The sequence below is a fragment of the Motacilla alba genome, chromosome 2 (assembly GCF_015832195.1).
Source record: "Motacilla alba alba isolate MOTALB_02 chromosome 2, Motacilla_alba_V1.0_pri, whole genome shotgun sequence".
NCBI classification, from domain to species: Eukaryota; Metazoa; Chordata; class Aves; order Passeriformes; family Motacillidae; genus Motacilla; species Motacilla alba.
This window is the reverse complement of record NC_052017.1, coordinates 45,416,408-45,444,228: the sequence shown is the minus strand read 5'-3', so window position 1 is coordinate 45,444,228 and position 27,821 is coordinate 45,416,408. Positions and strand designations below refer to the sequence as shown.

General features: G+C 43.5%; 2 protein-coding genes and 1 non-coding gene across 5 annotated transcripts in view; 1 reads left to right on the top strand and 2 right to left on the bottom strand.

Moving 5' to 3' along the window:
* The window catches only part of SACM1L (SAC1 like phosphatidylinositide phosphatase), a 29,431-nt gene extending 15,872 nt beyond the window's left edge, over positions 1–13,559 (bottom strand). Inside the window, exons 1-5 of one of the 2 annotated variants that reach the window (XM_038164655.1) lie at positions 13,376–13,559; positions 5,316–5,413; positions 3,613–3,687; positions 1,601–1,728; positions 476–625 (exon numbers count right to left, since the gene is read on the bottom strand). In XM_038164655.1, coding sequence (XP_038020583.1) covers positions 476–625; positions 1,601–1,728; positions 3,613–3,687; positions 5,316–5,413; positions 13,376–13,434 — 510 coding nt within the window. In that variant the 5' untranslated portion in view covers positions 13,435–13,559. Of the gene's footprint in view, positions 1–475; positions 626–1,600; positions 1,729–3,612; positions 3,688–5,315; positions 5,414–13,375 lie in introns of those variants that run through there. The other variant, XM_038164664.1, reaches the window with a different exon arrangement.
* A 135-nt stretch (positions 13,560–13,694) lies between these two features.
* Positions 13,695–13,767, top strand: TRNAR-ACG. The gene has a single exon. It is a non-coding gene; the product is annotated as a tRNA-Arg (tRNA).
* An 818-nt stretch (positions 13,768–14,585) lies between these two features.
* LIMD1 (LIM domains containing 1) overlaps positions 14,586–27,821 on the bottom strand; it is a 32,992-nt gene continuing 19,756 nt past the window's right edge. Inside the window, exons 3-8 of one of the 2 annotated variants that reach the window (XM_038164678.1) lie at positions 25,516–25,583; positions 24,261–24,323; positions 22,784–22,914; positions 21,582–21,633; positions 20,836–20,904; positions 14,586–19,873 (exon numbers count right to left, since the gene is read on the bottom strand). In XM_038164678.1, coding sequence (XP_038020606.1) covers positions 19,736–19,873; positions 20,836–20,904; positions 21,582–21,633; positions 22,784–22,914; positions 24,261–24,323; positions 25,516–25,583 — 521 coding nt within the window. In that variant the 3' untranslated portion in view covers positions 14,586–19,735. Of the gene's footprint in view, positions 19,874–20,835; positions 20,905–21,581; positions 21,634–22,783; positions 22,915–23,440; positions 23,509–24,260; positions 24,324–25,515; positions 25,584–27,821 lie in introns of those variants that run through there. The other variant, XR_005259898.1, reaches the window with a different exon arrangement.

Below are 27,821 nucleotides of genomic sequence, written 5' to 3'. Positions count from 1 at the left end.
AAGAATTTGAATATTTTAGAAAGAATACAACATCCCAAGACTGACAGCCATAAAACCTGTGTGTCTATTCCAACTTATCCTGGAAAAGAATATGAACACAAGTACAACTCATTCCTCTTTGGATTCCTTTCCCCCCCTCAGAGGAATTACTTGCTTCTCTCAATTGCCCAAAATGCTTAGCTCCTTCTTGTAATTAGACGTGTTCAATATGAGAGGCAAAATTTAGCTTCTTTTGGATCTTTCAAAATCAGTTTAAAGTATACTTTAGGAAGCACTTCCAACTGCCAATCTGGAAGTATAACATGAGATCAGAACAGATCCCTAGAACGTCGTGCTGCTCACAAGCTATGAGACTTGCACGGATCAGTGTGTTCAGACTAAACCCATAACAGCTTGGGTAAAACACCAGCATCATTTAAACATCACCTGCACCAAACTGACTGACAATTTGCATAAAACAAACTCAAATCCTTACCCTCTCTAGAAGGCTCATCTCCTGGAACTCTGGACTTGTGTTGGCTAACCGTTGTAGAGTGTGTGTTAGGTCATAGGTTGTTGAGAAGTAAAACCCATCCACGCTCAAGACATGGTTAAGCATTGATAAAAATACCTTATTGTCCTGCAACTGTTGAGATGAGGAAAGAACAGAAGAGTTGTCATATACTGCTATCAAAATATTTTACTCTTGTAAGCTACCACTACTTTTTGAAGTGATGAGATGAATTTTGCTAGTGCTCTAGCAATACATGACATCATCCAGAGATTACCACACAGAAGGAAAGCATGAGTGCAATTCTGATACCAGTTCACTGGTAACTTGCAGCTAGCACACTGCAACCAAATTCTGCAACAACAGTGGAGAGCAGAGAACAGTATTCCTGTGAGGCAAATAGTTACTGATATTAAACTAACTCTAACAACTTCCAAGCAAAAGGGAAGCTGTTAGTTTCCCTGAAAACCATTCAGTCAAAAAAAAAAAACCCAAAAAACAAGATGGTGAGACAAAAGAAAAGTTATAATCTACGTTCTGGTGCAACCTCATTCCTTTCTTGAAAAAGCAACAAATTCCATTCCAGCGCCATTGGTTAGATACCCTGACCTGCTCTTTATCAATCCACTACACATCTGTTTTTAAAAAAATCTTCCACCTATCCCTCCCTCAAAAAAGTCAATTCTTCCCTGCCGAGTAACTATGTAATTGAACAATTCCATAAAGAAAGCAAGACAGATAAGGTGACAGCTATGCAGTTTATTGTAGGGGCTGTCAGGAGAGTAAACCTCTGAGAAAGGCTTAACAGAAAGGGTGCACCATCTTAATAGAAGCAAAAATGCACATCCATAAACTGCAGATGATATTCTAAGTTGCACCATGTGAGTTTATCACCTTGAATTTTATATACATTTTATCACCTTGAGTTTATATATATATCTATACACAAATATTACAGCCATTCTAGTAATGTGAACAAACCAGAGAAAAGGTATTGTTCAAAGAGCTTCTTAAAAAAAAGAATTCATAGCTTCCTCAGATTAGGTCCTGTGGCAATGAGCATTAGCATACAATAACATTGCTCCACACTCCCCTAATCAATGTACCTACCTGAATATCAGTTAAGTGCAGCATGGTCTTTTTGTAGGAGAGAATGTCAAAGTCTGTCGCTTTCCAGATTGCATGACTGAAAATCTCACCTACTTTTTTCTTTTTTGTTATTACAATAAGATACGTGCCTGTAAATCAGAAAAAACAAAGTTTAAAAAAAAAAAACCAAACAGAAAACTGCACATATTAAGAAAAGCAGTCTATACCCATATCAGAAAACTGAAACCAACAGGACTTTGTGTTCTTAAGTGTAGCAAAACACACAGGGCTGGAGCAAAACCAGAACGTACTTTCTAAGCTATCCACTTCTCTATGCTCAGAGATCTTGAGCTGCTCACTAAGTTTAAGGAACTTTAAAAAAAGTGGACCACATAAAGTGTCACATACTCTTACTTCTGATAAGTGACAGTCTGAAAATCTTCAGGTTGGCCAACTCAGAAAGAGGCCAATGCTCTTGAATGTGGCTTGAAAAGCACAGAGTAAGTCCAAAATACATGAAAGGAAGTATGCTTCAAAAGCCAAAAAGACTATTCAACTTACCATGGAAAAATATTCCTCCTAACAGATTCAAAAATGGTACAAAGATTTGGGGTTCTTTTATCTATTTAAGACAGGAAGTGTGCTGTTTCCCAGCCCACAACCAGGGACAGCTCACTCAGAGCAATTAATTTACACTTGCTGGTGAACACAACACAACCATATTTCTAAGCACAGCGTATTTCAGGGTAATCTTGTTTTTGAAGAAAAAGTTTACTCTTCATACTGCAATAGGCAAAGAATGGTTATATTTGTTAAAGATGCTGCATTGCTAGACACAGGGTCAGTTTTAAAGTTAACAGCAGTGAACTGCCAAATAACACTTAGCTGAACATTTAATTTAACTAATAACATCTTTACTTTGACAGCTGTATGCTAGCACCCAGGGCAAAGCTCTGGAGGACAGAATGAAAAAATCCCAAGCTTTTAAGAGACTTAACATATTCTATATTTTATTTAATATTCAGGCAGATGAATAGTAGTCATTACCAAGCCTGTACATGGTGACAATTCCCCTTTGGGGCAGTTCAGTTCTAAACCAGTCAGCACTTGTTGAGTGCCTAAGACACATGTATCCATTACATTGCTCTTACTCTGCAAGACCCACAGTTCTTTAAAAAATGGGCATAGAGAGTTCAGCAGTTTTAAGATCCTGTAGAAGTCACTGCATTCAACACAATGGCCCTTTGCCTCAGCTGGGAATACTGCAGTGAGTGACCTTTAATCCTTTCTACATATGGGGATTTTATTCAGTATGTATGCTGCTTATTACATCATTTTTCAGAGCATTTCAGCCTCAAACTCTACCAAATTCTACAAAAAGGATTATTGGAGCAGCAATGCTTACTTTCCAAAAAGCTTACACTTTATGCATCAGGTGTATTCATGACACTGGCTGCTTAGACCTGACCACTGAGACACTTAGAAAAACTGGACAACTTATTCTTACATTATCCTAAAACTCTCTAAATTTAGAATTGTTCCAGTCTGCCTTTGTCCTTTTCATGTTGGATTTTCTTTGTATTTGTAGGGCAGCTGCAACACAATCATTACTTAAATAGCTGCATCTACTTGTCTATCCTCCAGCCACTCTCAGCTATTTGTGTACCCTGATTATTGATCAAGTTTCACAACACAACACTTGACTGTTGCATCAAATCCTGCAGTTCAGGTTAAAATAGTTACTAAGAATAAGTAGATGAGGTTCTTTGCACTCATTTGAAATGCATTCCTTATAACTCAAACAACTACCAGTTAACCCTACCTTTAGAGTACCTCCTGGTTTAAGAGTTGCACACACATTCATGATAAAGTAGATTTGGATGACTCCATCCTCTAGAAGCCACAAGGAAAGCCAATCATAAAGACCAAAGTGCAGCCTCAGACACTTGCAAATACTATTTTTGCCTTTAAAGCTTCTTCAGCAATCTATTTCGTTTAAGTATTTTTAAAGAGCACAGGTCTGTTCTCCTTACCTGCCACCAATCGGATTGTTCCCAAAACACCAAATATAGGCCTTGTAACAGCTGAAGGGGGAACATCTTTTTTAACTGAAAAGCAGAAGAAAAGAACATCAGAATTTCAAACTGCTTCTTTCATGTCTGTATTGAAACACAATTAGAACTAGGTTTCTCCAGCCTTCCTGGTCAAATCAAGTTTTGCTGCAGTATATTTATAAGTATATAAATCTAAGTATATTTAAGTATAAGAAACAAAGCATCAAAATTTCAAAGCCTGATGGAGCTTTGGGAGGAGGATCTGGGATTCTAACCCACTTTCTAACCAATTTCTCACATTTAATCAAAGCAGTCATTCAATTAAATTAATTCAACCTCTTTTCATGATAGCATAGTAAGTGGACTCCTCAACAATATATTGTCCTGCCAGCTTCCAGAAGCTTTGTTTTGAAGCCATCAAGACATAAAGGATAACCAAATCATAAGTGCTTGTGCCTCCCAGGTCTGTTTGCATCTTCTGAGCTTTAGTATATTTGTGTCTCAGAAGACTTAAGCTGTCTCTGCAAAACTACCAACAGCAGCATACATGTGGCAAGGGATACAGTATTCCAAACGACATACCAAGAGATCCAGAAAGTAACCAAATATCAATTAGAAGACTTAGCATGTGTAAGTTTAATCTATCTACATTTCTAAAACAACAGAAGGGATTTTAGAGAAATCTAAAGAAACTCATGTCATCCCCCAGAACGAAGCATTTTCCCTGAACTCAGAAAACTGAGAAAGGTAACCCTTGCATCTTCTTTTGCTTTAAACACCTTGCAGGTTCATCTGATAAAAGAGCAGCAGTCAAAAGACTGACAAAACACTTGGGATAACTATCTTGACAGTTTCAAAGGGACAGTTTTGAAGGAGAAATTGAAAAAAATATACTATGATACTAAAAGTATCAGTGGGATGGGCATACTGCTCTTACATGAAGTATACAAGAAGCCTAATAAAAGAGAAATAAAAGAGAGAATGACTGCTTTTATAGTACTATTACTGTAGCATTTCTGTCTGTTTGGAGATAAGTAATACTGTGCTACCAAATTCCTGAAGTATCAAAAGGGAAGTCTCCCAATGCCTTCATTTTACTGTTACTTGATTAAAGTTCTTTGTTTCATACTCTTTTAAAAATGTAACTAAAATTTTCAAGACATCAACAGGCTTAAGACTCTTCCAACTGACATTAAATCTGGATTTGCAACACAGAATGAAATTTATAGTAAAGGGTTTTTTACTGTTGCTTTTTACCATTTCTGGAGGCTTTATGAAAAGTCAGGTTTCAGTTTTATATAAAAGACAGCACTGGGACAATTTGCAAAAGCTGAAGAACCCCAGTGTTCAATCCTTTCCCTGTTTGATCTTGAACTTCTAGCACCAACCCCAACTAGCCTGGATGAGTCAGCTTCCCCTGTTGTAATGGACGGCCTTACCAAAGAACAGGCAAGCACTATCACCCTGGGAACGCACACCATCAAAACTACAGCCAAAGGGCATTTGAAACAAAGCTCTGCAGAACAGAATACAAAGTATTGTTTTAAACAGTATCTAAAAGTACAAACAATTATGCCAGTATCATCTCAGTAATGTTCTGAAGATCTTCTTGGGCTCCTAGAGCAAAACAGACAAAAAGGACAGAGAAGACTGTATTGAGAAATACTGGTGAGGAGAGTCACCTGTAAGAGTGACTTCTGTGGAGACTCTGTCAATCGCAAGCACATCATCGGCTCCATCATCACAGGCTTCCACATAGAACTTCTCTGGCGTTATATGCCTTTAAGGGAATAGAGAGGAAAAAGGAATTAGTTTAGCAAAACTTACTTTGAGTTTGTTTATTCTTCACCACCTGAAGACAAAGCAATCAATTTTACACCTTATTTCAGCTGCAAAATAACAACATTCTCACTGGATTGCTTCCCAACAGCCACTGATGTTAGCAGTGCACAAGAAAAAAAAGCAAAAAAAAAGCAAGTCCAGCTCATCAGTTATTGCAAAATTCATGGCCTCCTTAACAATCTTAATCCTTTTTTATTACCATAAAGTAAAGACATGAAAGTAAATTTGTGTATGTAGTGGTCCACTCTAATTCCTCTAAGCTTGAGCCATATCTGATAAGCCAAAACCCAACACAAAATCAGAAGTTTTGGAACCAAAAACTTCCTAACAGATCAGACCACATCCCTAATGAAAGTCTAATAAACATAAATGTAATGTACAAAATTATAAACACACCTGTTTCACACTAGTGTTGTAAGTATTGCAAGAATCCTCTAGAAACAACACAGAAGAAATGGAAAAGTACAAGTGGCACACTAATTTATTGAAGTGGGTGCCTCAACACTACCATTGCCCAGATGAGTTAGCCAGGTCTACATAACACACATGGCATTAACACGTACACCTGCACCAGACAGACAAGTCACACATCAACTTCCTGTTCACACATCATTGCCACCTTTCCCTTCCTTCCCCTCAAAACCAGCACAAAACCCACTGCTAGTCATAAACAGTTTTTAGAAGTGTTCCTCAAAAACACTCCCATTTTAGTATTTGCAAGAAGCCAGACACCTTATACTGTGCATCGATAGGAGGGTTATGCAGAAGTGGCTTGTAGCCGTGCACAGGAAACGCTCAGCAAAGAAACAAAACTCCCCAAACACTCCTAAACTATTGTTCTTGACTCTTAGACTGATTTTTTCTTAGTTTAAGTCTTGACAAAACATGGGGTCAGAGTTTTAAAATTCTTGTTCTGGTAACAGGGTAGGTATTTTTAGGCTCCTTCTCCCTAAATAGATCTCGCATTTCTACGCATCTTTTATTTTTTTAATCCTTCAGAAAGCTGAATGAGAATCCTAATTTAGATCAGAGGAGTCTGATGGCCAGGTTTTGGTAGTGGGGTGAGGGGGGCCACTACAGAACTGGCTCCTGTGAGAAGCTGCTGGAAGCTTCCCGTGTCTGACAGAGCCAATGCCAGCCAGCTCCAAAACAGACCTACTGCTGGCCACCACCACACATCAGTGACAGCGGCAGCACCTCTGGGATAACATATTTAAGAAGGGGAAAATGCTCACCACAACACCACAACCAAGCAGCAGGGGAGAGGAGTGAGAATGTGTGACAGAAACAACCCTGCAGACACCAAGGCCAGTGCAGAACGAGGGGCAGAAGGTGCTCCAGGAGCTGGAGCAGAGATTCCCTTGCAGCCCCTGGTGAAGGCCAGTGAGGCAAAGCTGTCCCTCTGCAGCCCATGGAGGTCCACGGCAGAGCACAGATCCACCTGCAGCCCTTGGAGGCCACAACAGAGCAGGGTGATGCTAGTTAGAACAGGCTAATAACACCAATGTTGTAGGTTTGAGGAGAGCAAACACTGAACTGAAAAAAATCCACCAAACAACATAATACAACCAACTGTAAAGCAAGTAATAGTTAAGCGTTCATTAGATAATTTAACTTCATTAGAGTCTATGGGTCCTAAAATGGGAAACATATCTACAGTACTTCCTTTGTAAATCAGCATCCTTAAATCTTTCATGTACACATATTACATGATTTACCTTTGAAAAGAAAAACATCAGAGTAAGAAATATAAACATGCAGTTCACTGAACACTGAAGCCTTAAAACACCTACTTTACTTTCATTGCTTCTGTTTTTGATGAAGTGCACATGTGCACCCCCAGCTCTTTAGGGGAGTTTTGCAGCAATAATGGGAGCTGTCTTTATGGCAAAAAGCAAACCAGCTTACACAGATACAACAGGGGCAAGACAAGCTTAAAGCCACCTACAAACCCTCACATTATTAAAGAATCTAAAAAGAAAAGAGGATATACTATTTAAGATGCGGTCAGAAACCTATTGCTAACTGGCAGGAGGCAGCAGGACACATTTTTTCTACAAGAGAAAGCTGCAGCTTATTGGTTTAGTTGAATGCTCATTTTTCTCTGGGATGAAAGTTAACACATAAATTCCAGCTAAAACAACAACTAGGAAGAGACTCTATGAAGTTTAATATTGGACCTGTTGTGCCATTAATGTCCATAATGGACAGATGCTTATGAACTCTTACTCATCTGAGCACCTCAAGCAAAGTAAGTTGTGTAAACACATTAACTTATCAGGTCATAAACGAAGTGTTGAGAACTACAGTTTCAGTTTTTGAATACTCTGTATGAAGAGCACAACACAGACAAGACATCTACACTGACTGTACAGAGCACAAAATGCATTTCCATTCATGCTAACATTTTTAAAAGCTGCTCCTTACATTTTAAAGTGCAACATGGCCATGACACTATTACAGTCTCAGAACAGAGATTCACATCGGTTAAAGCCTGTTTTTAACCAGCTGAGAAGGAGCTTACAAATCTCAAATAATTATCATGTAAACAAATGTTTTCTTTACCACATGCAAGAATAACAATTTCTTCCTGAAGAACAACAAGTCTTATGTCAATATCCCCAAACTGAAAAGAAAACAGAGAGAATTAGGGCTGCCACTACAAATGATGCTTGGTCTCTCAATGTGTGCCATATGCCCTGCTTTGCTAGATCACATCCCAGCATTTCTCTCTGAAATCCTAGTCCACATTATTTCCTGCCACTACCATCACTTTTACCAACTTTATCATCTTCATTTCCTTTTACACAATGTCTATAGTTTAAGCAAAACTAAAAATTTATGTTTCACATTTATTCAAAGTCCTCCTTCCCATGGTTCGCTCCAGGACCAAATTTGGTGACAAAAGTATCATGGAGAATGTATGGCAAGTCATCCCTGGTTTCAGCTCAATGGACCAAAAAGGCTTCAGCAGCTTGCAGCAGTCTGAAACAAAAATGTGGTTGACCCTTGAGAGAGGGGAATCAGGGGTAAGAAGAAATGAAGTTACCAATCTACAAAGTTGACAGAACTTGAACAAATACTACACTCTTAGGATCACCTTTAAAAACTGCCTTAAATAAAGCTGTGCAACACAAACTGGAAAGTCTAAGGCCCTGCAAGATATTGAGTTTGTGCTTCAGAAGAAGTGGGATAATTAGTGCTCTACAAAATCTTCAACAGAAAGATGATTCACTCAGTCCTTGCTTCATTTGTGCAAGAAGTGCAACATTTCCCAAAATATGGCTGAGGAAGAGGCCAAGACTCAAAGCAGCTCCAGCCCAAGTGCTGATTTACAACTTCACCAATTACCAGAACTAGCTAGTAGTCTCATTCACACTTAAATTAACTTTTCTATTGTAAAATTGCTAGAGTCAAGATGATTACCTCTCACTTGTCTTTCAGAAATGAAGCTGATGAACACTGCATGCAAGAACAGATTCATCTCTAAACTGCACTCACCAGCAAGCCCGTATGTCTATCACAAGTTTAGACAGATAGCACACATGCTAATTTTAATCATCTGACAGGGAGACAGTAAATGGTGAAGAAAGGATCACTCACAACTAGAAATTGCAGATTCATTCTACTCTTTTAATGAAATAAGGACAGATGAAAGTCCAAGCGACAGCATTGTATAAAACATAACAATCAGGAAAGCAGTATTTTATAGAAGCCTATAGTGTTGGTAGTTCTGCTTAGAACTGGTTTTCTACACCCAGCTACATTCTGTTTTTTGTAAAAACTTCATATATGACAGTGGAGCCTGCCTTCTCCTCAGCTACATTGTCACTGCTGTCTAGAACTATACAACACATCAAGAGCTCTCGCCACCTTGCTTCATCACCATCCTGCTTCCCTTAGAACTTAACAGCATGTCAAATCTTCACAAAATTTGAGTCCCTCTATTTCCTTTTTTTTTAATTAAAGGAAAACTGACCACCATTATAATGAACTATTTCTCAGTATTGCTAAAGAAGAAAGGAAGTGATAAGCACAAATATTTTACGTTTTCAGTATAACTCGCATTACTTGAGAGAAGAGGTATTGAAGAACCGCAATAACCAAATTCCCATTTCAAATATTACTGAAGGTAACTTGAACTTCATTTTGATAATCTCCTGCAACTGAAACTGTGTAGATTGATGCAAGAGATAATGCAACTCAGCAGATTTCACTCCTACAATTCAAAGTTGCAGGGAAAAAGTATTGATTCTTAATGTAACAGAAAAAAACAAGATCAAAAAAAGAACAAACCACTGCTTGCTTACATCAAGTGCAAAGTCAGACTCATTTACAGTTGTGAGACAGCATTTCTTTTGTTTTTGTATTTGTTATGAAGTTTCAATTCCTTAGTTAAGTTATAAAGCAGCACTGTATCATACAGATGATGCACAGTTGCATCTCACATTTTAATTAAGCTGATCTTACACACAGGAATATTCCTGTGCTCAGATACAGCATGAAAGAGGACCCAGCATGCTCTAATGGCCACTAAAGATAGTACTTCACTCAATATCACTTAAGCCTTCTAGGCCTCAACAGCTAAATCCTTACTTCAGTAATTGATTATTTCACCATAAATACTTAACAGTGCTCTAATGCAGGAAAGTCTTTGATGTCAGCCTCTGAATACTGTAATAAAACAACCCAGAAGCACACCCTGTACTGCACAGAGAGGCATTTAGGATCTTGAGCACAGCAAACTGCTCTGCAGTGAGATATAAGATGTTAGTTTATGCAGAGTCCCAACAGTATGTTAAGTAACAGAGCTAACACACTGGTGGTTTCAGCACTCCAGAGATTCCAGATTTTCTAGGTGAGCAGGTGTGCTAATTATACGTCTCCCATAAATATTACTCCTTGAGCAGAAACAGCTCAAGGAATTGGAGCATCCCCCATACAGAAGTGGTTGTTGCAGGGAGAAAGAGCCCAGGATTTAGAAAACTAGTGGAAATACCATTTAGAAACAAAACAGAAAAGGCAGGTATTAAAGGCCTAGCTACACAACGTCTATTTCCAGTGAAGTTTCACTCTAGATGAAAATAATTTACTGCATGAGTTAATGTCCTGCTCAACCAACATCCCTGAGCTTTACCATGACAGGAAGACAGGGATTTGTAGCTGTTCTTTATGGAAGTGTTGTTCAAACCCAAACACCCTTTTAGACCTCCCCCAAACACAGACGAGTGGAAGGCATTGTGTTCAAGCGCAGTGGCTACCAAAGACTGACAAGTACTTTCACAAAGCTTTCACTTTTCAAAGTCATGCGAGGCAACATAACTATGGGCAGGAGGAGTTAAATCTGAAACACAGCTAGTGTCACGGACTCCCAGGATGCTGAGAAGGCTATCAGCAAGGTAAGTCTTCATCCAAGCACAAAGAAAAAAAAAGTGATTTTAACTGAGCCAAAACAACAGTCAGAATTTTCTCTATTCTGCAGACACCTTTAACAGTTTTGTCTATTAACTGGACTGGCAACTCCACTGCCAGTTGTAGATGCAATACGTGCAATAGCTGTTTGAATTTTACAATTTATTCCTGAGGCTACCAGAAGTAGTTAATTAAATATAGCAATGTCAGAGGTGACAACTACGGACAGCAATTTTCAGGTTTGTAGTTTTCCCAATAACTGTTGGTGTAACTCAGTAAGTTCCATAAGCAGCACAAATGCCAGACATCAGCACTTTTAGTGTTACCACCTGAACTCGACTGATGACACTGGTCAAAGCACAAAGGGTGTGAACCACTGCTTTTGATAAGGTGGAGAACACAAGGGGTTTGTGTTGAGAGCTAGAACCTGTGGCTGGATGTGCAGAACAGGGCCCCGCAGAGCACAGCAATCAGGGAAGCTCCATACAGGGCCAGCAGAGTACCCAGAAAAGGTACTGTTGCAGAATCTGACCTAAGCTTGACAGTGAGTAATGGGTTAAAAATCCAAACCCAAAGAGTGCCACCACTAAATCCCCAAACTGAAGTCTAGCCTGGATTTTTCATGAGAACATTCTCCTCTGACCTTGACAAGCTGGTAGGTTTGACTCATCACCCAAGTTATGGCCCTGTATCTTCGAATGCTTGGTAGAAAGGCTGCAGCCATTATCACAACTTGGTGTAACGACAAGAAAAGAAAATAAGCTCATTTTCCAGAGTATAAAACAATTCTGTTTTCATGTTGATGAAAAAACTCATGTTAAACTACATCTGAGACAGCCTTGTTCTAAAAAGATCAAAGCTTACTCTTAGCCAAGATTAAACTTTGAATGAGAGAATTCTTTACTAGCCTGTATCAAGGAAAGTGCTTTTACTTGAAAGAATTCTCAGTAAGAACAACTGTGCACTACAAGTCACACAACTGCTACTCACACAACTCACCTTTGCTCCTCTGCAGCCAAAAAGATCACAAGATCAGCGTAAAGAAAGACAAATACTGCTAAGGTGACAAGAAGAGAAAAAAAAAGAGGAAAAAAAAAAAGAAAGCTTTCTGCCAAGTAAAGTCTTTCTGCCATCACAGGTGATGTTACTCTTCAGCACCACTCAATTACCTCCAGGGTCGGTATACCCTCACATACCTATCTGAACAAAATAAGAAGCCTGGTGACTTTGAGACACATAACAGCATTATGGCAAACTGTTAATACAGGCCTCCAAAAGATCTGTTTGCTCTGAATCCAAAAGATTACTGTCAAATGAAACTTAACAGAGCATAAAGTACAGTTAAATCAGGCTTAAGAGTCACTTTCAGATATTGCTGCCTGAAAATGGCATCGGTAACTCAATTACGGAGTTTCCAGCCACTGTTTAGAGGTCAAAAGCCTGGGAATGCCTTTAGGACACACAAAGACACTTCACTTTTGGCTTCAGACAGTCATGAAGAGTCTCATGCTCAGAGCAATACCCTCGGGAGTTTGAACGGGTGTGAGGGTTTATAATGGAGATGCCTCTCGCAGCGTTAACTTTGCGCTGCTTTCGGTTATGCAACTTCTGCTGCTGTATTAAAGGCAGCAAACAAACATCTGGCATACACACACGTTCAAAGGGTTACAGTCTCCCCTAAAAAAATTTGTTTTAACAACAAAATTACACCGGGTAGTCAGAAGAACTTATCTGGAAAAGTCACAGCCGGCACAGCACAGGAGGGTCCCGGAAGTTCAAAGCCCTCGAAGTTCAGTCACCGACTGGCATCAAAACCATCACACACCACAAAAACCAAGCCCATCTGTGTCACGAGAGAGCGATGGACAGGCACGCCTAGAGAACCTTCTGCTGGCAAGCGGCGCTGCACACCCACAGCCCTACAGCAGTGCCCGAGCCCCTACGGCAGCTACCCAGCAGCACCAAGGCAGAATCGCAGAACTGTCAGGGCTGGAAGGCATCTGCGGAGATCCCCCGGCCCAACGCCCCTGCCAAGGCACGGTCACCCAGCGCAGGTGACACAGGAACGCGGCCAGGTGGGGTTGGAACGGCTCCAGAGACGGAGCCTCCCCGAGCAGCAGGCAGCCCGGGCTCCTCACGCCAAGGGAAGCCCCGCGGGCAGTGACCTTCCGGGCAGCGACACAGACACGGGAGCCGCCCGCCCGCAGCGCTGTCGGATGGACGGCGACAGGGGACCCGTGTCCGCGGCCAAAGTCCTCCCTCCTCGTCCTCCTCCCGCACGCAGCCGCCGCCTCAGGCCAAGCCCTTCGCGGTCACCCGGGCGAGCGCGGGAGCCGAGGTGGGCAGAAAGGGCAGAGGACAGGCCGGGGGAGGGCAGGGGACAGCAGGGGACGGGTGACCGTCGCTCCGCCGGCGGCTCCTCCCTTCCCTTTCCCTCCTCTTCGGCAGGTACCAGACCGCGTCACCCCCGTCCCAACGGGTCACTCACAGCTTCAGGCTGGCGTAGGCCGCCGCTGCCGTGGTTCCCACCGGTGCCGCCGTCGCCATCCGTCCCCTCGGGCTGTCCCCGGCCGCCGGCTCCGCTCCCACCCGGCCGCTCCCTCCCTGCCCGACTGACGCGTCCCTGGGCCGGAGCGACGGGGCGCCGCTCGGGACAAACCTCCGCGGGCGCGCTGGCGAGCCCAGGGCGGGGCGCCGCCTATAGCGGGAGGGGGCGGGGCCGAGCGAGCTCGGGGCGCCGCTATTGGCTGAGGCAGCGCCAGAGAATTGTGCTGAAGTGCGCGGGGGCAGCAGCCGGTATTCGGGCAGGGCCAGTGGCGCAATGGATAACGCGTCTGACTACGGATCAGAAGATTCTAGGTTCGACTCCTGGCTGGCTCGGCTGCTCCTTTTTCACTCCATTTCTCATATTTTTCTTTTTTTTCCTCTTGTACTTCCAGCTGACAGCCCCCAGTGTGGGCGTCTCCAAACCTCCCGGGGTTCGGTGGTGTTACAGGGCTTCCTGCCCTCGGCAGCCCCCCAGCTCGAGGACAGCTGCTGTCCACTGAGCCACGCTTTCTGATCCTGCAGGCTATGGCATTTGGCAAGGAGCAGACCTGGGGCACCTCCTGGCCAGTTTCCCACCGGATCCAGCTCTCTGGGTGTCATGCCTCAGGCTTGGGCAGCTTCTTGCCCCAAGGACGGGGAACTGTTATTAGTTATTCCTATGTATTTGCTTCATGTTAGCTGACAGCTCCAAGCTGCTGTGGTGCTGCTTGGCCAACATCCCTCTTCGGGCATGAGGCACCTGGTGGCTGGTAGCAGGGGCACCGTGGGAACATGGGAACACTACCCAAAACCCTCCAGGAACCCATCCCCACCGATGCTGCAAAGGAGACTCCCATGCTGGGGTCAGAGCCTGCTCCCACATGAAGCACATCCCTCCCCAGATCCTCAGCCTGGGACCTGGGCCTCCCCAGAAGGATGCCAGAGCAGGACAGCCTCCGATGGAGCTGCAGGAAATACCAGCTGCCTGCAAAGGACTGGAAATTCCCAGTGAACCCCACTGAAGTGGTTCTCCCCACCCTCAGCCACTGAGGTGGGGGGGATAGGAGTAAGGAAGAATTTGGGAAACCATAATTTTACAGCATAACTCCCCCCACTATGGACTCTGGGCAATGGCAATCATTGTAAGTTTAGGAAAGACTTGACTCTGAGTGTTGCTTAAGATACTGTCTTTAATCACTGAAATCACAACAGGCCAGTGGCTTCGTTCTGCTACCGGTCTCCATTCTTTATAAATACTTAACAGCAGAGAAGAAAAGAGGGCTGTGTTTAAGGGAGGCTAAGGTTGGTTACACCAGCACAAATCCTAAAATACTCTCTCCTGGAGCCGAGCTTTGAAGGAAACATAAAATAACTAGTACCGTTCAGTATCATTAGGCAGGCTCTGGATTTGCTTTCCAGATCCAGAAAGGCAGAGCCTGGGGGTGTGTGCCTGGGTCCCTGCCTGGCCGTGCTCCGCAGACCTGCTGCGTGCGGAGGAGGGTTGGGCTGGCAACTGCAGCCCAGTCATCCCTCCACCAGGGCCGCAGGACATTTACAGGACTCTTTGCCATGGATTTGCATGTGGGCATAGTTTCTTGCCATCTCCTGTCGTGTCTGAGTGGGTTGCAGATGCATTGTCACACCAACTTCTGGCTGCCCTGGAAGAAAGCAGGGTAAGGATTTTTATTGCTCAGGAAAGCTTTGCTTCTCCTTAGGAAAAGGGTGGGTGAGCAGATCCAAGCTCTCTGTGGGCTCGTGACAGGAAGATGTCTGCCCAGTCAGCTTCAGCGAGGACAGCCAGAGCCACTGCAGCCAGCGAGCAGCAGGATACAGAAATGGAAAAGAAAAATGAACGCACAAACGATGTGCCATGATGAGAGATGCAAAGCCCTTCCCAGCTTCTCCCAGTGGTACTCACAGGATGGGGGACAGGGATGTGTATGTGGTCATAGCCCTTCCCTGCCTGCAGGTACTGACTCCAGGAGTATTGCCCAGTGACCATGCCTGGGTCAACTTGGTGTTACATTCATGCACAGAAAGTTGCTTAAAAGGCACCTACCTAAGCACTTGGCATGGGCACAGAGGGGTGAAAGGCAGGTGTAGCACCTGTGCATGGACACAACTGCACACACCACCCCAAGAAAGAGCACATGGCAAGTGGTCAAGGCCCACATGGGACTTTTTTTCCAAAAAAAAGATAATACTTTCTTTGGAATGGCCAGCCAGATCCATGCCAGCTCTTGCAAGGCCAGTTTCCCCCTTTCAAGGCTGCCACATCACACTAGATTGCTGATGAAATTCCATCATTTACAGACTAAGCAGCTATTCACTTTGTAGTAAAAAGATCTACAAAAAAAAAAAAAAAAGCATTTAAATCTTGAAAGACTGGGAAAACGTTTTAAAAGCCCCCAAATGAAATTCAGAAACTGAAGAGCCACAGATCTTTTCAAATGCTCCTTACCAGAGTGTTAGAAACTGCTGTTCCCCGTGTTTTAACATCAGGGCAGTTTCCCAAATCGCTTTGATCACAGGTGCTTCTTACACTTTAAATTACACAAAAATGTCTGCTGCTTCTGTAGCTGGGGCTTTCCCCCGGCTCTTATGCAAAAATCCTTATTTAAATGAGTTTCTGTATTTTAAGCAATAGAAATTTAACAGCATTATCTGAATGAAAAAATCTTTTAAGCTCTGATTCCTGAAAGCAGGCTTCAAGGAATTCACTTGAATAACTATTTGCATGAGAGTTACTCATTAACAGCACAATGGGACTTCCAAGGGTCCTTTACTTTAAAGCCAGGCAGAAGAACTTGCTGGGGGAGGAACCAAGACTAACTTTTCATAGCACGTTTTCATAGCTTCTTAATAAGTTAAAAGACAACAAGGTTCATGTGAACAGCAAAACCCAATGTATATCATCCAGGAGATAGCTGGAATTTAACGTGTTTTTTGAAATTCTTCTGAAGAGGACACAAAGCCTCACACCTCCAGCTCCGGAGCTATTTCTCCCTTTGCGGGAGCTGCCTGAAGGCAGGCAGTGAGGGCTTGCAGCTCCACAGATGCTTGGTGGAGGGTCGGGAGAAGGTTCCCCCCTGTGTAGGATGCCACTGCCTCCCCCTGTGCCAGACCCACTGTCAGGCAGCTGCAGAGCTGGGCAGAAGCTGGGGAAAATCAACAGGGACTCAGACACCCATAGCCTGGGAGAAATAATACTGAGCTTAAAGGAATTCGAACTCCCAGAGATAGAAGCAGTGCAAGACAGCACACACAGGGGTGCAGGGCAGTGCAGTAGATGCTTTAGCTTCAAAACCACAAGCTCACAGGCTCCTTTTTCAAGAGCTTCACACTGTCACTTCCAGCTCTTTGTAAATACAGGAAAGGAGAGTGTTAGCATTTAATAATTTATAGGGGACCTTAAAACTGGAAGTAGGGCAGCCTTCATTTCTCCAGTGCTGAGGGATACAGGATGGCTGACAAGAGTAAGAAGACACTGTGTGGGAGCAGAGGCCAAACTCTCTGGTGATGCAAAGAGGGCTTCTGCAAGACATCTTGCCACAAACTGCTGCCCTTGAGGCTTTCCATGAAGGAAAATTGTCCTTCTCCTCATTCCCTTCTCTTCTGCTTATTTTGAGGTTTTGGGGAAGGCTGCAAGGGTGAGACGGAAGTTTAAACTGCAGTTTAAAAACAAAATACCAGTCCCACTAGTGTTTTCAGATCTTTACAAAATGAAGGCCAAGAAATGTGCACAAGGGCTTGATCTAAAAAATCAAGAGGTAGCAAAAGCATGAACTACATAGCAGCTGGCCTTTCAGAGGCAGTAACAGATGCCCAAGGCTGGTGTATCCAGCTCACTTCAAAAAAACACTTTGGTATCTCGTTGCCTTCACTGCCAAAAGCAGCCACCTGCCCAGGACTATTTGAATTATTTACTAGGGATTGTGAGCTGGTGTTATTTTCCACCTCAGTCCCTTCAGACAGTCCCGAGATCACAGTAACACCCTGAATATGCCCTCCCTGCTCCAGCCTAGCTGTCCTGCAGGACACAAGCTGATGGGATGCATTGGGGTGAGAGCACTTCGGGATGTGCCCTGGCTGTTGCTGCCCTTGATACATCCTGCTTGGATGCAGCACTGCTTACATTTTGTGTCAGCTCCCATCCCCTTCCTAACCAGCATTTGGAGGCTAAATTTAAGGCTCAAGGAGGGCTCACATATTTGGGGTCAATTTTACCTCCTCTAAAATCACAGGTAAAACTCTCAGAAGATATATTTCACAGTACTAAAGTGCCCTCCCTTGAGCTTTCAGTCACTCACTGAAAGGATTCATGTCCCCAGGAAAAATGGTGCTGCAGAGGCAAGCTACACCAAAGCTCTGGATGGCTTCCAGGCAGGACCAGCCTCCAGCCCCAAGCTGAACAGCAGTGGAATGCCTCCAGCCATCCCCATCCTGAACAGCAGTGGAAACAGGCAGAGGCACTTGCAGCTGGATGGGGCAGAGGGCTGGATGGTCACTTGGCACCATGAAACTCCATGCCAGGCCCACCATGCCAAGCTCCTGAGGCTGGGGCAGTTTCACATTTCAGCCATGGGAAGATGACTTCATAGCACAGGCAGAGATAGGCAACTTGCTGCTACCTGACACCTGTGCTGCTCCAGATGGGTACAGGTTGCTGTCTGACTACATCAAATAAAGTTCAAGCTACATCCATGCTATTGGAAAAGAGGTTTGGTTGAACTGTAGTGGGTTTTCAACATGGGAACATTTTGGGAATCCCAGTGCCACGGCTCAGCTAATTTATTGTTGTTTCCACACTGAAAAGTTCTTCAAGAATGTCATCCCATCCTTTGCCAGTCAGAACCAAATTTACATCTTCAGCACAGATACATGAGGATTTAACTAATTTTCCACACAAAGAAAGAGTAGTTAAGATCCTCAACTGCATCTCAGGCTTTAAATTAAGAACTTTTTGTAAAACAAAAGTACCAGTACATGAGGGGTTGCACAGCTTTGGTAGGTACAGAACATGCACTGCAGGCACACCTATCATACACGTAACACATACGAGGGGAACAGATTTCTTTGACTATAAAGCAGGGAGTGGGGGAGTGGGAGGGTCAAGAAAAGAAACAATTTGCCTTCCTGCTTCCTCAGCAGAACAGAAAGGAAGGGCCAAACTCCCTAACCCCTTGCTCAGAGAAGCTGTTATTATTCATAGGAGCAAATCTGTTTATGCCAACATACTCATCTGAGTTCAGGTTGTGGAGCTGGGCTCTAAATCCCTGCGTGACAAAGCCTTCATAACAATCTCAAGTTCGCTCCCCAAGCTCTGAATAAGCACCACTATGAAATGGCTTTGTGCTGGGTAAACACCATGAAAAGGAATAGCCAGGCTGAGGGCTGAGCTATGAGGACAAACTGGAAAACTCAGGCAACTGTCTGTGTATGGAGAACTTTTTTCCAAAGCAAGCTCTGCAAGCAAGAATGAGGGTGGATTTCCCCCATGTCCACACTTTCAGCATCCCGACCTTTCCTTTCCAAATATGATCCACTATTCAGACTCTGACACAGCAGACTGGCCCCTATGTGTCATGCTGACACACAAGCCTGGGCCCCAAGTCATTGCAGTAGCTTAGCCTAGCTTGTTCCAGTTTTTTGTTCTGTTTGAAATGGGATGTTTGCCTCCAGTTGCCAGACAGCATTGCCTGGTTTGTGCTTGGAGAGTTGGCACTCTTACAGCCAGACTTGATACTGGAGTTCAGGGAATTAACTGAAAGGTCTGAGTGTGCCATTTTGCACAGACCCCTTTCTTTTGTTTTCCTAAAGAATTAATAAAAACAGAGAGTGTCTAAAAAGCTGGTACTAATAGGCTGGTGTCCTTCAGGCAACCTGATGAAATGTGCTTTCAGGTAACAGTAGACTGATGGGATGTCCCCATCAGGCAGGCAGGCAGGCAGGCAAGCCAGCCTCTGGCTTTTTAACTGCGCATGGCACGATCTGAGTTCATAGGCACGAGAGCAAATTGTGCTTTCACTGAAGAATCTTCCAAAATGAGCCCAGAGGCATCTCCAGGCGGCAGAAAAGGACATGTAAAAGTAAACTGACTGGTTTAGTTAACGTGCCACATTCTTGGTCAAGTAGACATGGTTTGATGCAGCTGAATCCCATAAGCATACAAACTTGGCGAATCCAGCAAAAATCTCTCAGATCCTTTGACAGGAACATTGCTGACTGGCAAAAAACATGCACAGGAAATCAGCTGAAGGTGGGGAGAAGGGGATCATGTAACAACTCTTCTGTCCCGGCTTTCCAACGCTGGCCACGCTGACTAGTAGTGGTGCTGGTAGGCAGCTGCTGGGGTTGTGCCATTCTCTATGTGTTTCAGGTGACAGGAGTGACAAAGCAAATGTTCATCCAGTGGGTAGCAGCGATGTCCGTCTTCATCGTTCAGCTCCATCCCACAGTCCTGCAAAGAGAGGCCGTGCAAATTATTAGAGCTTGTGCTCATCTCCCAGTGTCAGCTGGGGTCTGGCTTCTAGGAAAGTGATTTTGTGACAAGGACAGACAATACCCAGCCAACAGCTCCTTCCTAATAGATCCAGCATGTAGCACAAGAAGAAAAACATCTGACACAGGCATTTGGATGGGCAGCCTTGTACAAATTTGTTTAAAGCAGTTTTATTGAATAAGCTTTATCTTGTGGTGAGGTGCAACCCTGTGTATTTTAAATATGCTTGTGTCTCCTTACACTGTCAGGTAAGATTCACGTCTTCACGTTACAGTTGTACTGATGTGAAAACAGATTGTGGAGTCAGGGCCTCTTTTCACTGCATTATAAGCACAGTGAGAAAAAACAGCTATTTATTTTAATTCTCAATGCAGCAGAAGTATGGCGGCTTTCTGAGAAGCCTTGCACAGACTAAATGGTTTTTAAGAGCTGGCATCTCCTGGAATTTTTTCTTGTGCAGCCGTGTAATTTCTCCAGCCCTAAAGACACTTTTCCCATGAGACTGAAGGTAACTTACACCTCACAGGATCAGTCACCACCTTAGCATTTTTCAACAATCTGACTTGGAAATCAGATACACTGATGTGATCTGGAGCTCAAGGCCTCTGGAAGGCAGCAATGGACCCTACTAAGTCACCATGTTTCCTGCATTAACAAATAAACTGCCAAATTTCAAAAGCAATAATTAACTCGATGCCTGTAACTTTACGGATAGCAAATGAAATTAGAACTGAAACACATTGCAGCAAAACCTTTTGTCCTCAATCTGGAAACTTCTCAGTCACTGACAGGGTCTCCCACCGCAAGGTTTGAATCGCTCAGCTACTGATGCTGCAAAGCAGGAGATGTATTTCCATTCTTAAAAATAATAGCAGTTATGACTAGTAAGCGCCCACTCCCTGAGAAAGCTGCTGACCTACCTCGCAGTGATAACATTCCACATGGTAATCCTTGTCCATGGACACAACCCGAATGGTCTCATCAGACCCCTGCGAGCATTTGAGCAAAGCAGAAATTACAAAGGATTACAGCAGGATCAGACACATGCACTCTGTAGATTGCTTCCTGCAACAAAATGAATGTTGAGGAAATGCATTTGGGCAGCTGGTTGGAGACCACAAATAAATCCTGCCACTTGCAGTTATTTTTACAGTAAAGCTTCATCATTGACTGACTGCAGATGTCCTCTAAAATCTGACACCAGAAGTGTAAAAAAGTTGTCTGTTTAACAGCAACATCTATCAGAAATCACAAATTAATGACTTGGTAATTTCAATAGATCACATTTTTCAGCATTGTAAATTAGTTTCGCCCAAGATTCATCTCCAAGTATTAAAATGTGTTAGTTCCAGAGTGGTCACACAGAGGACATTCATGAATACCACCAGCACCTATTGACATAAAGGAAAATTCTCCTGAACATAAAACTAGCAGCAGCATAATCCTGCAGGAGATGAAAAAAGCAGCCTGGCCGAGGAGGAATAAGCTTCATCAGTGAACAAAAGAAGGGTCACATCTCAAGAACAGTGCATGAGCTTAGACCAAAGGAGGAAGTGACCTTCTCTCTCCATCCACAAGCACATTCATTTTGACACATGGTCAAGTGCAAAAGAGAGCAAGGCCTGACACTCCTCCCCCAAGGGGATATGGAATAAAAGGCTCTCACCTCAGATGGCAGAATGGGAAGTCCACATGCTGCACACTTTGGAGCTAAAACCCTGAAAGAGCAGTGAGAAATTGAAGGCAAGTTATGGATCAACACAAAAAGAGAGATCTGTATGTTCTCAGTGATAACATGAAAACTTGCAGCTGTAAATTACTTACCCACAGGAAAGCTTGGCATCCTGAGATCATAAATTCATTTTAGCATTTATTTTAAGTAATGCTTGGCACACGTTGCTCAATCAGGCAAAAAGGAGACCTTATATTTTACACTTAGTGCCAGAAAAAATACAAAATTTCCCTGTAAAATTCTTGGCTGCTACTGAGAGATTTGGAAAAGAAAATGAGGAGGAACTGAGCAGGACTGTCCCCAGACAAATACATTAAAAGAAGTGGCAGCCTCTGGGCAGAAAACTTCTCAGAAAATACCACATGACTGCACATCTTCTTAAGGCCTTATAACACAATAATTAATTAAATTAAATTGCATGGAAATATTAATTATTTCTGAATAATGATGGCATACAAGGCCACTAATCTTGGCAACAGGATTGTAAGAACTCTAGTCTTGGCACAACACAGAAGAGTTCCAAGGGCTGCCTGAGCAACACTTAATACCCTCCCTGCTCAGAAAATGGAGCAAGGACCAAAGCAAGCCAGAAGGACACACAAACTGTGTGCAGCTCTAATACCATAACTACCAGCCAGAAGCACAGCCATTTTATTTTACTGTCTAAATTAGAAGTGATTTTAAAGTGGATTTATCAGTTGTTTAATTTAGAACTGGCTAAAAGTTTTGCTTTGCAGATTCAGTGGCAATTCTTTAAAAGTTAAATTCAGCCCTTCAACTACTCTAAAAGTAGATCTAAAAGTAGATCACATTGATTTCCACAAGCATTCACAGGCTTACCTTAAAGCAGACTAATTTTGTACATCACTGAACACTTCAGGAGCACTATTTCTCACTCTATCTGCTTTGCAGAAGGGGCAGAGAACCTCTGAAGCCCAGAGGTTATTTGGCTTCTTCAGAGTTACACAAGAGTCAACAGCTGGATAAGAGGAGAGAGGAGGAATTTCTAGGGTCTAGCCACATCCTCAAAACTTCTAACCCTGTCTCTATTTTACTAATCTGCACTCCTAACTAGCTGAAAAGCTAAATTAGAGGCTTGCTGCTTGGAATATCACTGCTGTTTATTTTGCCCTTACTTGTGGTAATCTCTGACACAGTAGATTTTGTTTTCAGAGTCTACAGTGAATGGAACACCGTCCAGACACTCGTTGCAGATGACGCATCGGAAGCAGCCCGGATGATATGATTTCCCTAGAGCCTGCAGGATCTGCAACAGAGCAAGAGAAAGGGAAAATGCACATGAAGAGCTAATAAGGTGAAAATAGTAAACACACAGCTTTACACCAGATAATGCTGCATATTCATCAGCAGGGCTGTGTCTTTTTTCCCCCGTCTCATCTGAAAAATCAGTTAACAAGGATGGAAAGGGCAGCTGGTATCAATACACAGCACCTGGCTCTAGAGATATTAATTATTAGCACGGGTACAAAAACAATTTAGGGACTCAGTCGAGATGTTTAGCATGACAAAGGATAGAAGTGACAGAATTTAAAGGAAAGAAAATAATTTCTGAAGTCAACAAGTAGAGAATACTTAGCAAGATCACAAGGCAAGATGTACCAGCCAAACAAAGGAAATACACTTTTATATTCTCCATGAGAAGTTGAAACTAGTATTATTGCTAGGTTTTCATAATTCCTTACATATTGAAGGGCTTTGTACTCCCTCGCCTGGCTTTCTAATTAGCACAGACTATGGAAACTGTGTTGAACTCAACAGCTGCAATTCACTACCTGGAATACCATGGTCCGTCAGTAGAAGGATCAGACTTCTGAGTAGGAAACAGCTTCCAATTGTAATGCTTTCCCGTGTAAGCAGGCAAACAAAGATAATTAATGATAAGCATTAGAAAATGTTGGGAGGCATGCTGTGAATCAGAAATTCCTAATTTCTTTGCCTCAGCTGTAGTCTTACACCACGAGCTATACCAGTCTCCCTCTGGACTTCCTGTAACTGAATGCTGATCCCCTCAGTGTTCCCCACCCCATGCACGTCTGGAATGGAAGGTACCTGCTGCAGGCTAATCCTGCTTCACAGATCTAAAATGAGGTCTGGATCACACACCCTGGGTCAAACCTGCTCCCCAGAGCATCAGTACCAACAAAAAACAACGAGAAAGTGACTTAATCCAGAATACACATGGGAAGCCACATCTTGACTGCAGGAAAGAGAGGCTGAGAGAGCTGCACTGATGCCTCACAGCAGGGGAGCACTGCAGAACCACGACACTGCTGAGCAGGAAGCATCAACAGGATTACAAATACACTGTCCAGAGAAGTCAAAAAAAGGGATGAAAGATCTGGAGGCTCTGCTTTTCAACACCCACTGAAAACGGGCAGAGCAGTGTCTCTGCACGATGTACAGTAGGGTGCCAGATTCACTTCCTTGAAAAAGTCAACAAAAGGCTCAGTGGATTTTCCTTCTGATATCAGTCTTGCACTAGGCAAACTGCCAGATGATAACAGACAGCATTGGATATGAATATATTTTGCTTTTGATGCATTCTTGTAAAAAGCTGTGGGAGTTTTTTCTCCTAAAGCAATTATCACTTACCATGTCCATTATCAAATGACCACAAATGAAACACCTGTCAGCCGACTGCTGGAAACCAGAGTACTGCAAGGACAGAAAAGAATTCACTTAAAATTTCACAAGGCCACTCAAGCATAAACAACATTATACTGTGGAGTGCTATTTGCATATTTGTTATTGGTCCTTTTTCTGTGCTCCTTAGACAGAAAAACTAAATTTTCCAATGCTTTTTTTTATTATATAAAGGTGTGGATGTGTTTCTGAGTGCCCAGGCTCAGAAAGAGTACAAGTTCCTGTAACCTCCCAGTCTAAAATTTAACTTTAATTTAAAGTATAAAAATAAATACCATAAATGCACATGCAAATAAGGCACTTACTAGGAAGACTTATTTACATGCTTATTAGACCACATGAATCTACAAGACAAGAACCTAATTGTGTCTATCACATATTTATGTTGCAGTATCTGTATATATAGGCCTGGAAAGCCAAGTTTTTCTTTGGTTACATGGTTATAATTCTGTTGAAGATTCTCTAAAGTCAGCGTTATTGTTGCAAGCTCCCTGTTAGGATAGCAATCAAGTCTGGCCCACTGCAACTTTTTTGCTTTTTTTCCTGAGATCTACTGATAAGGGACTGTCCCATGACATGCCCCTTGGGCACAGAGGAGAACAAAGATGACCTTGCCTCTCTCTGACAGAAATCACGAGGATTCACTAATAAGTAAGCAAATACAACGTTTTTAAGTCTCAAGGAAGGCTTTATCTACCGGGACTCAGGGGTAGAAGGGTATATGGATTTTTATCTGCACCAGCCAAGGAGGAGGGTGCAGATAAAAAAAAATGTCAGGGGGGTTGCTTCATGCTTAGGTACACTCACACAAAATCAATTGAGGGCAACAGAAAGATATCCATTAAGATATCCATTAGGTGAAAAAGGAAATTCACCCATTCATTCCTCTGTAGCTGTTCCTCTCACTCCTGCCTTCTCAGCATGGCTGTGCAGACAATGCTTTGAAGGAGCCATCACAACAGGTTTTGGCTTCAGCTAGGGGTCTGTGCCTCAAAACCAGGGCCTCTCACTCAACTACCCCCAGCACCACATGTGGGCAGCCACCATGGCTGGGACTGGCCCTGGGAAAATGTTGTAGCAGAAGAGCCAGGCAGGATGCTGGACCAGGAATGTGTGAAACACAGGCAAAGCTGACAGACAGAAAGGCTGGGAGTCTGCTGGCAACACTGAGATGTCTCATCACAAGAGTCAACTGGGTGCTTACCAGGAAGTCTTCTTCACAGAACACCTTTCCATTGACAAAATAAAAGGCTTTTCCTCTCAGCTTTCGACCTAAGGAAAAAAAAAACCACAGAGATAAGAAAAAGATCAGAAGAGAGCAAGGAGAAAATGTGATCAAAACCTGGCTGCTGAGAAGCAAACAACAATGAAGACATCCAAGGATAGATGTCACACAGCTGGAAAAGAGCACCTAAAAGCACCCCCTAGCATGGGTCTTCCCGGACTCCAGCCTGCCAAACTCTCTTCCACTGGTGGTTGCTGATGAATGTCAGTTGGTGGATCTGGACAAAAGTCCCACCTTTAGGTAGGAAGTAGGAGCTTTGCAAGCCTGGACCACCTCCTGGCAGATTACCATGTGTTGTAACCCTGGGAAGAGTGAGGGAGGATGCACTGACTCATGCTGGAAAACACCCGAGGAAAGGAGCAAGGAGGAAAGAAGAAAGGGCATACAGAGACTGACCCACACTTGACTTAATTCCTCAAAATGTCACGACCTTACTGTTTTGCTATGAGCAGCAGCTGCCAGACAAGGCACTGCAATACCCGAGCACTCGCTCTGCCCCAGCAGAGTGCAACACCAGAGCACTCAACAAGCTTCTCTGCTACCTACCAGCACATTTGTTACTCCAGCTGCCAACAAAAAGCTTTGAAACTGTTAAAAAAAATTCCAAATGTCACAATCAAGACAAGATGACAAAGTTTTTCAAAGAAAGGACTCTACATATGGAGAGGATTTGTATTTACTTCAGCTTTTGTGTTTATGCCTCCCATTCACCGTCTGTTTTCAGTTCCATGCGATCATGGCAATGTTTGCTCACACCGCCACCACTCCTAAACTTCCCCCAAGAAAAAAGGGCTAGGTTTTGTTTGTTTTTAAAAAGCTGCTCCTACCTCTTTGCAGCCTGGTTTCCCTATTGAGCCCAGGGCTTGAAATGCAAGCCTGGCACTGGAATGGTTCTGCACTGGAGCCCAAAGCGTGTGCCAGGAGACAGAGCCCAGGGCAGGGGGAGCAGCACTGCCTGGGCACAGCTGGAGTGGGACCTGCTGCAGGCTGGTTTTGGACATCTACCAGGCACTGCTGGAAGGAAATTGGGTCTGAGACACTGGGGCCCAGAAGCCTCCTGCTTGACATGCTGAATGTGGCCAGTATAATTAAAAAGTGATTGTCAGCTGCTGGGTGTATAGATGTGAACATCACACAGGACTGGACTGGGGATCACCTTATGGTATGCACCTGCCTGGCAGCCTTCAGTGAAGAACCATGCTGGCTGCAAGGCTTTAGGGAAAGGAGGAAGCCAAGTAAACCCAAGAAACAAGAGGGTTTTCAAGAAACAAGTGTTACAGTTTTCTGGATACGCCAGAGGGCACCCTCAGGCTGGGAAACAACTCCTGCTGCCAATTTCTTTCTCTGCTGCTCTCAGCTTCTCCCTGCCCACTTTTGGGATGGACTGCTCCCAGTGCCTCTTCGAGGTGAGGAAGAACTTTCTCATCATACAATGGGGAAGGCAAGATGCAGGGAAAGCTTACTTCCCCAGGCACTGGGAACTGTCCCAGTGGAGCACCTATCAAAATGGAGATGCTCCAGGGAAGCTCCTAAGTTTTGCCAGTGAATTGAGCCAGACCAGCAGTGTGTTTTCTCAAGGAACAAGCCCCGGTTTGCATGTGCAGGAACTTTGTGGTTAAACTGTGAGCATTGCTCAGCTCTGTGTTTACTGGACCAGTGTGGGAGCCAAAAGCACATGGCTCCATCACAGTCACTGTCTCCCACTCTCCTCAAATCCCTGCTAGGGACAACCACATAACCTGAAGGTCAGAGAATGACCCAGGGCACCAGCCCATCCTTGCATCAATGCAGACATTGGATAGGACATGGAAGAAAACATGACAATCCTGAAAGCATCCCACTTTGATTTTTCTCATCCGCCCTATGTTGCCAAGGTTGCTGAAACCAAAACAGGACCCAGAGTTCAAAATAGCAAGTATCTAATCTGGGACATGTAATCTTTGTGGTTTATAACCCAGGGTGTGTATTTGCATGATAACCCCACCTGTGTGTCTGCCTGTGCACAGGTAAGCCTGGCATGCTCACCAGTAGCTCTAGAGTCACAGTTTCTGAGGAGGGACAGGAGAAGCAAGGGAATACCTGAGATTTGCATCACCTTTGTGGTCCTAAGCACGTTAACAACAAGCCTAATGCAGCAAGAAGTACTCTTGAAAATCTTCCACTGATCGAAATGCAATACTGGGATTTGGCATTCCCAAAAATGAAAAACAAACAAAACCATTTAA